The sequence below is a fragment of the Pogona vitticeps genome, chromosome 13 (assembly GCF_051106095.1).
Source record: "Pogona vitticeps strain Pit_001003342236 chromosome 13, PviZW2.1, whole genome shotgun sequence".
In the NCBI taxonomy this organism is placed as follows: Eukaryota; Metazoa; Chordata; class Lepidosauria; order Squamata; family Agamidae; genus Pogona; species Pogona vitticeps.
In genome coordinates, this window is record NC_135795.1 from 15,800,077 (window position 1) to 15,816,441 (window position 16,365).

The window sequence follows — 16,365 nt, forward strand, 5'->3', positions numbered from 1 at the left end:
ATCATCCATGGACAAAATGGAAAACCATTGCGTTTCCCTGGTTTAATTTCTTCCCACATGAAAGAAGTCATGAAGGGCGAAAGGATCTCTCTTCTTCTTAAGTTGAGATACGATCATCCGGATAAGGCCATGTTTGAAACAGAGTTTGTGTCTCTCCGCTTCACTGGCCATCCGACTCATTTACAACCTCCTCTTAAAAGCCAATTACATTGGTCCCCCTCTGCCATCCCTGTTGATTTCCAGCTCTGCTTCATGCTGTTTGTCAGCTCATAGCCATTATCCATGATTTAGCTTCAGGGGGCCATCGGGCAGAGATTTGGTCCACAGATACCATTCTACCCAAACCCAGGCCAGTCAGATTTCCCAGCCCTCTGTACAGCTCAGACAGTTATCTGATGACACTGATACCAGGTCTTTGGAGCAGATGAGCGATGCCAAAACCCCAGGGGAACAGAGGACCTTTCCATGCTACAAACGTGGGGTGGGGGAAAGACATTACCTAAGACAAATTTAATTTCTGCTGCATTTCCTTTTTTCAAAACCGCAAAACATTTTGCAGTCAATTTCAGTCTCACAGCAACTCTGAGGTTAGAGAGTTCTAACCATATGATTTCCACTCCATCCTAATCCTCATCCTTTTCAAACTGCAGAGCCGGAAGGGACAGTGTGGGGGAATCGAACACCCTACCTCTGGCTTCCCCGCTGAAGACCACAACCACAGAGCTATCCAGCAGTTCATGTTCTTATGTTTCTTCATTGCCCTCTTTTGGGATCTCATAATATGTAGGAACATGGAAGAGTCTGCAGCTGTCCATGTTTTCGTCCCCATGAGCTGTGAATCGTTTCTCGTAACAAACGGGATTTCAATGAAGGGCTTAGCCATGAAGGGACGTGAAGATAAGGGGTGTGGAGACCCAGTTAGGAAACCATAGACAAGGTATTCAACACTTTGATGAACTGCATCATTGTTCATTGTAAGATCTTGTCACGATCATCTCTGCAATATTTCAGATGATGGTAATCTTATCATCTGGGAACTCAAGAGATGCAGGTTGGTTTCCTAAGACCTCAGCTGCTACCCGGAGAACTGGCAACAGATGAGGTTTGCAACGGAGTGCAATAAAAGGATAGAAGCACACCACAAATTTGAAGGAGATGTGAAACATTCACAAATGAAACAACTCCACAGAGGAAGAAGCCAGTTTGAGGTGTTAATTTTTTTCCCAGTATCTCTTAATGACAAAGATGGTGGTTTTTTTTTTTTCATTCAGCCCTAAGGCAATTAAACCTACGTGAAGTCCATGATTTCAGGCTGTCCCGAATTTGTTAATTTTTTTTTCCGCCACTTCTGGAATTCTTATGCCTGAGGAACTCGTAGACTGGGTTGTCAACGTTTCAGCTGGTTCCCCTCAACCCCTGGGAATGTTGTTCCTGGAATCACCACGGGCCTTGCAAGGATGATGGTATTAGTAGCTCAGGTTAAGTAACTTATCCAAGTTCTGGACTCAGCAGCTGCAACTTTTGACATCAGCTTGACATCTGCAGATCATATTTATCTCAACCTAAGTTCTAAGACGACGACGATGATAGAGGGCAATACGTAGACGAAGCTGGGGGACGTCCATCACAAACAAGAGCCTGCAAAAAAAGAGAGAGATTTCTTCCTTCGTTTCCACGCGGCTTTTCTCCCCCTCCGCCGGGCTCGGCTTAACAATTTCCATTCAGTGGAAAAGCCACACTATCCGTGATCCCCTTTACATGCTGTCAATACAACCTGCGTAGAGGCTCTTCTCCTCCCTTCAGCAGAGGGACAAACCGAGAAATAGATTCAGACAGGGCTGGCACCAGTTTCCCCCCATTCAGATCCCTCAATAAATCTGTAAGATTACAGTACGGCTGTCAAGGCGCTTTTCTCTTTTGTGCGGCATTAGCCGGGGTACCAAAAGAAAAGCAGCGACAAGCTGGGGAGGCCGGAGGCGGAGGACAGAATATCATTGGGGGGGGAGCTAGGAAGGGCAACCTGGCCTGAAATAGAGGTTTCTGCCTCACAAGATTAGGCCTTCTCGGACTGGCAGTGAAGGTCTGGGTGGAAGGCAGAAGAAGAAAGCTCCATTCTATAAAGACTCGAGAGCCCCCCCCCTCCACGACAAACGCAACCTGTTAAATGCCTAACCGGGGATTTGCATAATTACAGGCGAGGAAGGGGAAAAAAAGGCAGAGAGAGACAGAGAGAGAAGTGGGGGGAGGTTGACAACCTGAAAAAGGAAAAAAAGAAAATTAAATGCATTAAAAAGGAGCTTAGCTGGGAAGGAGGTGGGGAATCTGATAAAGGAGTAAACCAGTTAAGAGAATACAGTTTCATAAAGCACCCGTCTATTTAAATCCCAACTTAGGACAAATCCGCCGATTGCCTGTTAAAAATTCCTAATTGAATAATGCGTCGTGACAAATAAATGCATCACCAAAAGGTTGTGTGTGTGTGAGAGAGAGAGAGAGAGAGAGAGTACATTGATTTAAGCGGGTTAGGTGCAGGAGCCAATAAATGCTGAGATCTGTAGATTTCTCCTTTTGCTGGCATGGACCTTGATGGGAAAATATCCAGCAACCAACATCTCCATTATCGCTGTTCAGCTTCAGAAGGACCCCCCCCCCCCCAAAAAAAGCTTATATTTCTGAAGAAATATGTTTGGTTGGTATGTGAAGATGTATCTTAAAACATAATCTCTCTTTTTTCCTGCATTTAGTCTTTTAACAGTGTTTTCATGGGCATAAATATCGGTTCCTCCCCTTCTGACCTCACTCCTCTGAAACTTTTGATTTGAAATTTCAAATACGGAGGCTTAAAATAATTAAATCTGTAAAACAGGGTTGGGGGAAAAAATCTGTTTCTTCCCATTTCTCTGTCATCTTTCTCGTGATTTAGGGAACCGAGCCAGCCCACAAATGATTGAACAAAACAAAAAGAGATACAGATGCAAGTAAAACCACAAAGATCAAAATCCTGTTGGGCAGGCTCAGCCTGTACAACAGTAGATAACAGCATCCTCAGTGGCAGGTTGATGCTGATTAAAGACTTTTCAATCTCAGGTTGCATTTGACTTTGCCTCATTGTATGTGAGCTGTGCACACCCCAAAATTTGAAAAAGGAAGTCTTTAATTAGCTGCAACCTGCCACTGAGGATGATTCCATTCCTTTTTTTCAAGCAGAGCTGTGCCACAGGATTTGGGCCTATAAATTATAATAGTAAGCAATAAATTAAACATATAAGCCAATATCTTTTTCAATATTTATATGCATGCAGAGATCGAGCTGTGTGGTCACCTCATAAGCTACTAGTTGTGCATGACTAGGGACACACAACCAGTATGTCAAATTGACATGGAACATTTCAAACTGGTTTATTAGCTATAACAATATTTAAAAATTCACTGATTTTAAAACCATTTTAGTTTAAACATGTACCTACACACAGACCCATGTGTGAGCAAGCTGCATAATGTACAGTATCCTATGCTGTAGGATGATGCAACAAGCTACATCCCAAGAAAGCAACAGACATAATTGACACAGACATGACATTTTCCAGGTAAAAATTATCATATTAATTTTGTTAAATAAATGAATGGTTTTAGTGCAAGATGTATTGTAAACCTTAAAAAAAACACACACACATTTGCATTGAACAGAGAAATACTGTAACTAAATGTTATCAAAACTAGAATTTGGCACCTAGAAGATAACAACAATCATCTTGGAACGGCAGAGCCGGAAGGGACCCTGTAGATCATCCAGTCCAACCCCTGTCAAGGAGGATTGTGGGGAATTGAACTCCCAATTTTTGGCTCCGCAGCCAAAGGCCCAAGCCACTGCGATGGGTCAGAGTGAGAAAGGACAGCACATACAGTGAGTTGAAAAGTGAAAAAAAAACTGCCTCTCCGGCTCAGGGACCACCTGCTTTCCCAGATGTTAATGGACTACATTCCCCATCAGCCCTAGCCAACATAGCCCATGGTGCTGGGTGACCGTGAGCCTTGAGGCCCAGGGAGCCAAACCCTGCCCATGCCAGACCCAGGTCACAGATTATGCTGAATGCTTTTGAGCTGCAACGGCTTGAGAAATTAGGGTGTACGGTTCGCATATTCAGCCCCCAAAGGGTGCAGTTTGCCATCTTCATGTGGACGCTTCAAATCCTCACTTGCCGTTCTCAGAAATCCAAGTGCCACCCAAGATCCCAGCTGTCACAGACAATAAATGCTCCTGCCGGGGGGGGGGCACGAGGTGGATGGGTCTGCTGGGGGTCCTCGTTATTTCAGCAGCGGGTGTGAGAACCGCCACCTTCTCTGTTCTCAGGCTGCGATCGTCAGCCGTGGGGAGAGGCTTTCCTCCAGGGGAGATTGGCTGAGATGTGGATAGGTTTCCTTTTGTGTGCGGGAGCCGGGCTGCAGCTTATGGAATTCCATAGCCGGCGTGGCCACTGGGTGTCCTGGTGAAAGGATGCTGGGATTTGTAGTCCAAAACAAAGGAAGCTTTTCCATCTCTTTGCCCTCACAGGGCTGGAGGCCCAAGCGCTGAAACGGAGGCTGTATACTTTGGGCCACATCACGAGAAGGCAGGATTCTCCAGAAAACACGATAATGCTGGGAAAGACGAAGGGCCGTGGAGAAAGAGGAAGACCAAATATGAGATGGATTGATTCCCCAAAGGGAGCCACAGGCTTAATTTGCATGAGCGGAGCAGGGCTCTTGAGGTCTGATTTCTCAGACCTGAATTGCTGCTTGAATCACGTCTCTGCAACACTAAGGGGATTTGGGTTCTAGTTGGCCAAATAAATGAAGCACGATAATATCAGTCCTGGGATTTGTCTTCCGACCCTTGAAATTTATATTTTCCATAGGTTCTGGAGGGCAGACATTTGGTCCTATTTTACAAGGAGTGGTCTTCTAATTGAGGGACTTTCAGAGGAAAAGTCATCACTTTAATGTCCTCTGAAGAGATGCGAATCACCTGCAGGAGTGGAAAAGAAGATGACTGAAGTTGCCCATCCAGATTCAGCACCCGGAATGCCAATTTAAAGGCAGACGACTCATCTGGATGTACATAAACAATAGTGCTTACACTTACACAAGCCTATGCAACATTTATGCAAATCTGTGCTCTCCTTTTTTAGGGGTACGTGTCCTCTTTTTTGGGGGGAGTAGCAAGAATGGCATTGCTCTAAACACTGGTATATAAGGAGTCTGACAGCGATGGGCAGGTAGGATGATCGCAGGCAGGAGGCGATCCTGCCGCACGGAGAGGTTGCATAACATCCCCCCCCCCCACTAGCAAAGCAATTCATTAACACAAGTAGGACAAAACCCGATCAAGCCCGTGATCCTCAACCGTGGAGCAGGAGCCTGGGAACTTGATGATCCATCAAAGGTTCATAAAATGCTAATATTATTCCTCAGTGTAAAAAGGGGAAAAATGGCCCAGTGTGGTTCCGCTCTAGTTACAATTATACTCTGCTGTTTAAAATGGAGAAACTGTTGTTCTGTGCTCCCTCCTGGTTAATTCAAACTTTTATTCCCAAGAGCAATCCAGGACCAAATGACTCGCATGATAGGGAGTTCGGGGAAAAGTGGGAAGGATGGCATTAAATATCTGCTTTTGAATTTGCTCCCCTCTTGTGACATTTTGTGTGTGCGCGCATAAACAAAACCTGAGGCGTTCTCCCGGGAATGAGGCCGCTGGTCTGATCCCTACCTGGACAACTACAGTGGTGCCTGCTTGACGATTACCCCGGTAGATGACAAAATCGCTTCACGATGAGGTTTTTGTGATTGCTATTGCGATCGCAAAATGATGTTTCAATGGGGAAAATCCGCTTCCCGACGATCAAAAATAGCTGATTGTCAGGTTTTCAAAATGGCTGCCCGCTGTTTTCAGACCTATTTCTGGAAGACAGCAATCTAAAATGGCTTCCCCTATGGAGGCTCTTCGCTTTACGATGAGGTATTTCGCCCATTGGAACACATTGAACCAGTTTTCAATGCATTTCAGTGGGTTTTTTTTCTTTTGCTTGATGACGATATCACTTAACAGCGATTTTAACGGAACGGATTAACGTTGTCAAGCGGGGCACCACTGTAATAATGAATGCACAACAGCACAAAAGAGTTTTTTTTTAACAGAGAACCCCCCCCCCTCGTCACCTCCTCTCTTAGCACTATGTGTGGATTTCAGAGGTAATTCCAAAGTCTCCCCCCCCCCCCATTCCACAGCAAATGCATGGAACAAAGAAGATTTTGTGCTTCCAACCCTGCAGGGCAGGACAACTTTAGAAAATTCTTCATTAAATAATCTAGAGGTTGACCTAGTATCGATCTGGGCAATAATCAAAATAGATGGGAATCGGGGTCTGTGGGTGGATTATAGGACAGAGGAGTTGGGGGGCAGAAGGAGAGACATTAGAGACAGCCCGTGATTAGAACTGAAAACACGTTGGGAAGTAGTCTTTCTGTGTTGATGAAATAAGACCTGAAAGGAATTCTGATCTAAAACTGGAAAGCAGGTGACAGAGCAAAGGTGATTTGCATCATCCCAGAATTGAGAGGAGTGCTTGCTATGGCACTCAGATGCTTTCATTAGTTAAAACTTTTCCCTCTTCCAGTCCTGGGCTATCTTTAATGTCTCTTTCTGGCCTCAAATTCACTTCCTCTCTCGGTGGTGAAATTTACTGGGTAGAGATTGAAAGGAAGACCAGCTTGCTCCTTGGGAGAAAGGGGGAGAAGAGGAAGAACGAAAAGAACCGGAGAAGAAGAAAATTATTTATTTATTTATTTATTTATTTTATTTAATTTATATGCCGCCCACACTACCCAAATGGGGTCAAAAGTATGCAAGTGAGGCTTGGTGAGATTTCAGAACCTGGAGTCTGTTTACAGGCAATCAAAGTATTATAGTTCTTTGTATACCCTGTTTGAATGCCCATGAATAATAGAGTCAGAATAACATATTTTTTTTTTCAGAGGTAGTGGTGAGTCAAATTTGTGGTTTTCTTCCCCCAATTAAATTGTTTAAATGTTGTTTTCTTAAAACAATGGACCCAGCGCTACTGTCCATCCTTGCTCAGTCAATACGGTACATTTTCCTCCAGACATCATCTCCACGAGGACCATATCTCACCTGATGAAGTGGGGAGGTATAGGTTGCAAAAATGCCTGTTACAATAAATATGTCAGGTCTTTTTGCGGGCCCCGGAAAGTTGTGGTTCCCTCTGCAACACACTCACAACAAATCCCCCTGTAGGGAACCTCTCGCCTGGAAATGTTCCAGAAGGGAGCAAAACACACTCTAAAACATCTTGCTCTGTTTCTGAAGATACAGAAAGAGCTAAAAAAAATAGTATCTAGCTTTTCTCAGATTGCATTTTTACCAACGTGCGGTGTTTCTCACTCCCTAAAAGAACAATTTTACACCCCCTCCGGTCTTCCTATGTTCCTAGGCACCATACCATCTCAGATATGATCTTGCCAACCCAAAACCTGGCCTGTTGTGTTTGGAAATCAAATCAAACGGCTTCATTAATGCGGCTACAGCGCTGCATTTCCAGAGCGCTCAGTGGGCGACCCAACAGTTCAGCATTGAAGGCCGTGCTCTGCATGCCAGTAAAAGCCAGCAACAGTGGGGGGGGGGAAGGATACCTCGGAGCAGCAGAGAGCACATATGCTCCGTGTTTGGGGTGGGGGTGGAGAAGCCTGCATCAGGTCCTCATGTTTCCCAGATGATGTGGATATGTGAGGCACAGATAAGAATCAGTGTGTTGTGGTAGTGGACTTGTTAGAGCGTGACGTGGGGGTTGCAAAGTCTAGGCCCCCCTGAGCCATCAAGCTCACATGGACGGCAGTTGGAGTTTTTACAGTCTTACATGCTTTCTGTGGTTCTTGCGGCTGGGGGGGGGGCTTTTCTAGACTGGGGCGACTGTCAGTCAGTCTGGCACTAACCAATCATTCCCTCCCGCCTCTGAATTCAAAGAGAGCCCCTAATCTCTTTAATCTGTTGGAATCAGAGTTGTTCTATTTGCTGTTGGTCTGTTCACAACTGTTGGTAATGGAACATTTTTATTCTTTCTCCTACAATTTATTTATTTATGTATTATTTTATTTATTTTATTTATACCCCGCCCATCTGGTCTTGCGACCACTCTAGGCGGCTTCCAGATGCATAAATAAAAATATATAAATATACACAAAAGTTATTACATCTGCTAATAAATTAATAGATTGTTCAAGATGGCAAAAGAAAAGAAGGAAGGGACAAATGTCTCAGAGTGAGTTACTGAGACCTTAAGTGCCAGTTAAGGAAAAAAAGGGGGTGGACTCTGTGAAGAACCTGAAGCTATTCTACTCTGTGAATCCCTGTATTTTTACTGCATAAGAAAAAGAAATTTTGCTCAAGATTCAGAACTCTGCAACAGTGACTTGGGGGCCAGTTGAAGGATTTCAGTGTGACCTACCTCACAAAGGTGTTGTGATGAGAAAGTAGGGAGGAAGAGAGATGGGCAGCCTTGAGATCATGGTAGGAATGTATGTATGTACGAATGTGTTGATTAATGCATTTAATTATTGTTGTGACAAATAATAATAATCACCCACAAGGAGAAAAGTGAGGCAGCAATTAAATGAATGCATTCATTTCACATTTATGCTGCTTTTTCCCTGATGAAGTGACCCAAGGTGGCTAAAAAACTGTCTACAGAGATGTTTTGTTTTCTATTTTTCTGCAGCTACTAGTTTTAGGGCAAAGATGAATATTACTCTGTTACTGTTTTATCCCATTTTTCTGTTGCAAAAACTAGCCCTCAAAGAGACTAGCTGACAGCTAAAAGAAATCTCAAAGACAGCAGGGGTGGTGTAATGTATAAATTGCAGATTAAGCTTTAGAAGTCCTGGGTTAGAATCCCCCACTCAGCCATGGAAACCCGCTCTAGTGCAGCAATGGCAGAACCATTCATTGAACCGTTCATCCTCACAGAATTGAGGAGAGACCACAGCATGGAGATCTTAGCTCCTGGAAAAGTTCATAATAAGCCAGGCTAGTCAAGACCAAAGCTTTTAAGATGCTGAGGCAAAGATGAGTTAACCCTGGGTCCAAGGACCCCTTGGGACTCCACGGATTGGCTTCTGGTGGTGTGTGAACCAGATAATGGACTGCCATTTATTTCCTTTCCAGTTAGTCTGAAGATGATATATATATATATTTGTTACATGAGCCCTTTTCTGGGATGATGAGTGTTTTGTGTTAGCTGCCCTCAACTCTACAGATAAGCAAATCCAGCTTTCCTCCTCCTTTCTCCAAGACTAGACCGATGTTCAGTTGTATTCACGGGCACTAGCCAATAGGAGGAAGGCTTCTCTAGCTATAGGGTGTTTCCACTCACAAAGCGGAGACTTAAAAACAGAAAGACAACAATCTTCAAACCAACCACACTTTTTTTGTTTGTAAGAATGAAGCAGATGGCTTCCGCGTTTATGTCAGAAGAGGAGACTATGTTTTGCCGGGCAGAAGTTTACGAAACACCGCCTTGTTGCCGAGAACTCGTGTGCAGAGCCAAATACCAATTGCATTTTAATCCATTATATTTGGTAGCTTTTGATATGGCACGTACATTAAATGCACATCCAAACACACACACAAAAACCCCAGTGCCCAATTCAAAATAAGATCAAAAATTAAGTCGAGCATATAAAATATGATTACAGTGCAGGCCTCTTATTGTTATACAGCAAATCTTGCGGAACTGGATGGCAAAAAGGGGGAAAAAAGAAAAATTCATAGAAAAATAAATGAATAACAAGGGAGTTTGCCATTCTGGGAGTCAAACAATGGAGCTAATTTCACAAAAGCAGCCCCTCGTCATGCCAATGAAGAAAACGCATCATTACGGTATTATTTGAAGCCATAGTCCCATTTGATCTTCATAAGCCCCCTCAATGCTGCCAGAAGCTGCACTTGAAGGATGAGAAATCTCCAGCCTTTCCAAAGATCATTGGACTCAAACTCCCATCAGCCACACAGGCACCAGGGTGGAGTGATGGGACATGTAGTCCAACAACATTTGGGAAGCCACAACCGAAAAGAAGGAAAACAAGAACATAAGTATTGTCGCGGCTTTCAGGTTTAATGGCTTTGTTTTGGGGCCAGCTTTTTTGGGCTGAAATCCACTCTTCTAGAGCTATTGGGGCGATGGCACCTGAGGTGCCCCCTTCCAGATACGGGGAGACCCACCCCTTTCTGAATTTTGAGGAGGGAAGCCGAGGATCTACTTAGCGCTGGTGCCAAAAGAGCCGCCTTGTTCAGCTGCCAGGCGTAGACTTACCGAGTCAACGATTGTGAGCAGAGAGTTACTTGTAGGCAAGACACTCTTCACCAGTTAGACCAACGGGCACTGCTCCGGATGGCCTGCAGCTGAAGTCTGTGTGTGGGGCTCTGAAGGTAAAGCCATAGTCCTGAGCCCTGGGTATGAGGTTTCAAGGAGACCCTAACCTTCCCCATCTGCTAGTGTTTGGGACACTCTTGGCTTCTTGTGCTGAGCATCTGTGGGGACTTTTGACTCATTTCAGACCTATCCTCTCAGGCTGATCGAGGTGTCGGGAATCTCGGAACTGCTTTTAGATCATGAGGACCATGGCGAATGCCTACCTGCTTTATTATGATGCTGCCAGAAAATGAGACCCAGGAAGCATTTCTCGACAGGGTTCCTGAGTGAGTTTCACTGGGAATCCATGAAAGGGGGGGGGGAATCAGCCAGCGCTATGATCAGTTGTGTTCATCATTCCTTTAGAGCACTGGTTCTTAACCTTGGGTTACTCAGGAGTTTTGGACTGCAACTCCCAGAAGCCTTCACCACCAACTTTGCTGGCTGGGGTTTCTGGGAGTTGCAGTTCAAAAGCATCCAAGTAACAAAGGTTAAGAACCACTGCGTTAGAGCAGCTGGCCCTCATTGTCATGGGTTCATTTGCAAAAGGGATAACGTACCAGAAAAACAGATGAAAATTGCTGTCTCGGACCTTTTAAAGGTTACCTCTGATGGGATGGCTTGAAAATTATTACAGCTTGAAGATGCCCCCCCCAAAAAAGCCAGAGACAAAACAGTGGCTTAGGACTGAAATGAATGAGATCAAGGTTGAAAAGCTTCCTGTTAGGATATTCCTTTAAAATGCCCTTAAAAAGTGACGTGTGAAAGTCAACAGAAAATATTGCTAATTTTAAAAAAATCACACTATAACTAATCTTGAGCTTCTTCTCAGAGGCTGAGCCACATTGACAAAAGACAAAAATAAATGAAGAACAAACACTGGAAAATATTTGTGGTACCTTTTAAGACTTAATAGATTGAGCTTGACACAATTGCCCGTGGACGATCGTCCACTTCTTCAGATACAGGTGAACATTCCCACTGGAAATAAATCTGCCTGAAGGTGCCATAACTCTTTTGCTTTTCCTCATTTTGAGACACCACTTGGTGATTACCTGGAAAAGCAACAAGTTACGAATAATGATGGTGCTTGTAAATACAGTAGTTACTTCCAAATTCTGGTTTCTGCCAGTTACTACGGAATAGGTCAGCAACCGGCCTTGTGTTTGTTGTGTTGGCGTGGAGGGTGGCTCTGGAGAGATCTACACACGACCGGTGGCTTGCATCTAGACTTCCATACCATCAGGTTCTGACACAAAGTGTACAAACATCTGTCTGTGTTTAAATTGTGAAGCTGCCCATGCTACTGTATGAACATCTGGGGCGGAACCAGGATTCCTGCTAATTGCACAATTCACTGTGCAAGGAACAAGGTAGAAGAATATATCTAAGGAACTCTTGTCTCCAAGCCTTTACAAAACAAGCTTTCAGGACTATTCTATTCTGACAGGTCTTTTTTAGTTCAGAGTCTAGGAGAGCTTTTTCTTGTTGCTGCCCTGTTTTTTAAGCAATGCTTCCCTGCTGTGCTCATTAGTATTTCATTTATATAGATTTTTTTTTTGGGGGGGGAAACAACCATCGAAAATGGGTGTTATACAAAGGGAGACGAATGTTGAAATAATCAAAAAGGAACATCCATGTGAGAAAAGGCATGGCAGGAGCAGGTGATATGAATTAAAGTATTTTGGAAAGCTGTTCAAAAATCACACTCTGCACATGTTAAGGAGGTTGGAAGTTCACCTGGAACACAGCTAGGAGAGAGCCTTATCTTGCACAGCTTATGGAATGCACTTCCTTCTGCGTTGTGATTCCTTTCCCCAGGTCTTACGGAGTAAAAACACCTCTTTTTATACCAACACATGAGATGTAACCAGCCCTGCTGTGTTATTTTTTATTTCTACCTTTTGTAGATTTTAGTGGTTTTTACTTAGCGTTATTATTATCTTTTTTTTGGTGAGGATGGTGTATGTGATTATATCATTTGCGTATGACTTTATGTCTTTCGATTCTTTGACATTTTGTAAGTCTCCTTGAGCATTATTTTTAATAGAAAACTGTGGTATCATCAACAACAACGACAACCAAAAACTTAAGTATCGGTTAAATATTGGCATACATATTACGCAGATATTTAACTGATTTTTGGTAAAGCTTGTATCTGTTATATAATACCAGCCAATGTTTTATGCTTTCGTCTGGCTTTGATGGTTTTGTTTTTTGAAAATATTTTTATAGTAACACTGAGTGTGTTTACACAGAACAGCACATATTTTAAGGAAATTCCTATAAATATATTCGGGGATGACCCGATAGTCAACAAACTAAGGATGGGTAAACATTTTTGCTTCCATTCATTTTTTTAATAAAAATTGACTAAAATTTTATTAATTTCTTCATGTAAGATGCAAGTAGTTTTAAATGGGACTGAAAACAGGGGGGACAAGCGGCTTTTCCCGCTAGGTCCAAAGCCTTTTCAAAAGCTGTGTTTGAAGCACTGGGTGTGTGCAATCCTTGTGTGCAACTTCAGGATTCCCAACCATTTTTATGGAGAAGCTTCGCCTACTGAGTGCTTGCATAATATACAGAAGCTGTGTGGTCTCCTCCAGATGTTGAACTGCTGGGCCTATTGAATTTAGCTGATGCAAACATGGGAAATTGCATCTCTGTTGTCTTTAAGAGGATTTACTCAAGTGAATAACTGAACACTTTAACCCCTTCACCATATGCGAACCCTTAAACCTTGCTAATAAACTCACACACTGGTTGGATAGATAGGCTCAGTGGCTGCGGAGCCAGAGGGAGCTTAATTCCACACTGTACATCCCAGAAGAGCCAGCCTGGGTGGCCTTGGGCAAGCTGCACTGTCCCAGGGCTCCCCCTAGAGGAAGGGAATGGGAAATCACTTCTGCATATTCTCTACTTAGAGCAGTGGTTCCCAACCATGGGCCTCCAGATGTTCTTTGACTACAACTCCCAGAAGCCTCCACCACCAGCTCTGCTGGCCAGAGTCCAAGAACATCTGGAGGCCCGAGGTTGGGGACCACTGACTTAGAGAACCCTGAAAATAGTAGCCATGTCAGAATTGATTTGAACACACATGCACACACGTACAAATCTCACACACTCGCATCAAAATCTTGGACCTTTCCTCCCTTTTTATCTCCACGAATGGGCTCTCTGTCTCTAACACAGCTGCTGAAATATTTGTAAATATAAGGTGGCCCTTTCGTAAGCCTTGAAAATGTGCAGAACATGCGATCTGAACTCATCAGGGAGAAATGGATAAACTGCGAAGAAGAAGAAAAAAGGAGAAACGACCCCAATCAATGACTATTGAAACAGAATAAAACATTGCATACATCTGCATGTTTAGCATATTTTGTTCTGAGCCAATTTTTTAAGGCTCCCATGGTGTACAATGTGAGGCTGGTCATGTTTTGTTTGCTGCGCAGAAGCCTTCTCCTTATTGCTTTGGAAGTCTTTGATCTTGCTATAATTGCTCAATGTCTCTTTCCTTCTTGCTTTTTTAAAAATTCTTTGAATTATGATTGCTTGGGTCCAAAATGGGAACAATACTGTAATGATCTGTCATTCTGGCTTTCCCATGGGGGTAGAATCAGCTCATCGGAACGGAGAGCCTGTCTGCTACCGTGTGCAATATGAATATCTATCAGCCCCAGTCAAGAGTGTCCAAGGGTACAAGACTATGGAGGTGGTCAGCCAACCTTTTGCAAAGGTCATTGATTTTCCAGTTCTCTGAGTAGTTTATTTCATGGAATAAATTCTTTTTATAGAAACACAACTTTTTTAAAATCAACTTTTATTGCAGAAGTAATGGAATCAAAAGAAAGTTTTGCTAAGATAGAAAGGTTTTTATTTGTTGGGTGGTGGATGTTTTCTATCGTGGTCATTTTTTTTAAACAAATGTGTTTTTAGTTGATCAAAGCAGCTTTAAAGGGTGCATTTGTTTTGCATCTCAGCTTTTCATTGTGCTTTGTGTTCTGATTACTTTTTTTTAATTCATTTTTACTGAGTGCATTGGTTGGGAGAAAGCTGGGATAGAAAGTCAGTAAAATAAGTCACCTTTCATGGACTGGAAGTTCGTATCTATGTCAGCAGGAAGACATTTCTGTGTGAATCTCTGGGACTGGATTAGGAATTGTCCATCTATATGTCTGTTTGCTGATCCCTTGACTGTTTCATGAAGCCCTCACAAAAATCTGGTGAGCACACGGGGGCAACAACCAGCCAGACCTGCTGATCAGCTGTTCACCTGGAGGAGCAAAAGGATGGATTCCATTCTTAACACTGTGGTTTTCTGCAAAGCATTTGAGGAGCAGGATTTTGACTTCTCCAGCACAAGGGTGTCGCCAGAAGTATTACCAAAACAAAACCAAGAAGAAAATGAACTGCTGGATAGCTCAACGACTTCAGTGTTTCTTCGCATAGCCAGAGTTTGGGAGTTTGAGTCCCCATTGGGCCTCCTTGACAGACACTGGACTCCTCCACCTCCAGAGTTCCAAGATGATAATGATATCATTATTATAAAAAGAGAGGGAGGCTAGCAAAAATGCAAACTTCTAAGCGCCAAGTGTTTTGGATTTTAAAAGAGACACCACTTTCTTTTGCAAAAATGCACATCAATGCTTGCAATCTCATGCAGCCGGCAGAAAACTGTGAACAGCGCTTGTTCTCCCCTCTGTTATATACTTCTGTCTCCTAAGCAAAACTCATTAGCAGAGGTTAAGAAAGGGATATCTGGGACTACGCCTCCCAGAATGCCCTGGGCCAAATGTCTGAGGGTATTCTATCTCTGTGTGTAATTCAAACAGGTCAGATTTCCCGGTGCTAAGCCCATAAAAACAGTCCCCAGTGGCTGCCAGGACCAGATGGACATTTCAGAACCATGGATAGTTCCCAGAGAAAGGCTGGCTCCAGGAGTTCAACAGTCGCTAATACAGTATTCCCCTCCCCAACCCCTAAATCTCTTATGGGCCAGGATCTGACCTGCCCCCTTTCTGAAGAGGACTCAAAAAGAGCCACCTTTTTTGGGGGGTGGAGGACTCAGCATCCTTTTACAGACAATTCAGCTCCTCCACTGCATGTTGTGTCCTGGGGGCAAATTTGTGCCCTGGCATGGGGAATGGAGGGGTGCCTAGGGATGGTTTGTTTGGGGGGTGCTTTCTTGGGGGCTGCAGTCCTGGTTCAAAGATATCTCCGTTCAAAAGCCTCCTGACGTCCAGGATCTAACAGTTTGGAGGTCCCAGGTCTTAATGCAGCTCTTGTGTAACTCTTGTTTATATCCGTAAACTTAGATTCTGCATTTTAATCCCTGCACTTTTTATTTTCCCCCATTTCATCTGTTCTTTCACATCGAAAGGGGCATCTGAAAGCTATCGGCACCAGACTGACCTCTTGAAATGCAAATGGCTGTTCCATCAGGGATGTTTGAAAGAGGGCTTCAAACGGGAAAATTTAAAAGCCTTCCCATTTCTACTCTCCTCTATTCAGGACAGCATCTCTCTAAAAGACAAAGGAGGTGGGGAACAGATCGGTTTGATGCTGTTGGCATCACGCAGCCATGGGGACACTGTGTTTCTGGGCTGGCCAGGGTATTTCAAAAGGGAAAGGCTCAGCCAGTGTGCAGGAGGGTTCAGTGTGGGAGAAGTAAAATGCAACACACCAGATGTTCTTGGGTTGCTACTCCCAGCTTTTCTCAGCAGAAGCAGCATCTTTGAACTGCAGAGCTCGAAGGGACCCTCTGGATCATCATGTCCATCCCCTGTCAGGCAGCCACAAGCAAGGCATCGAACTCCCAACCTCTGGCTCCACAGCCAAAGATCTAGACCACTATTGGTGATGCTGTCTTGGGCTTATTGGCATTGCAGCCCAAGCTATTTAAACT

The 16,365-nt window shown here is 43.8% G+C and overlaps 1 protein-coding gene across 1 annotated transcript in view; it reads right to left on the reverse strand.

Annotated features, from left to right (window-relative positions):
- Nucleotides 1-1,609: 1,609 nt before the first annotated feature.
- WIPI2 (WD repeat domain, phosphoinositide interacting 2) overlaps nucleotides 1,610-16,365 on the reverse strand; it is a 42,782-nt gene continuing 28,026 nt past the window's right edge. Inside the window, exon 12 of the mRNA XM_078381266.1 lies at nucleotides 1,610-1,638. Coding sequence (XP_078237392.1) covers nucleotides 1,625-1,638 — 14 coding nt within the window. The 3' untranslated portion in view covers nucleotides 1,610-1,624. The remainder of the gene's footprint in view (nucleotides 1,639-16,365) is intronic.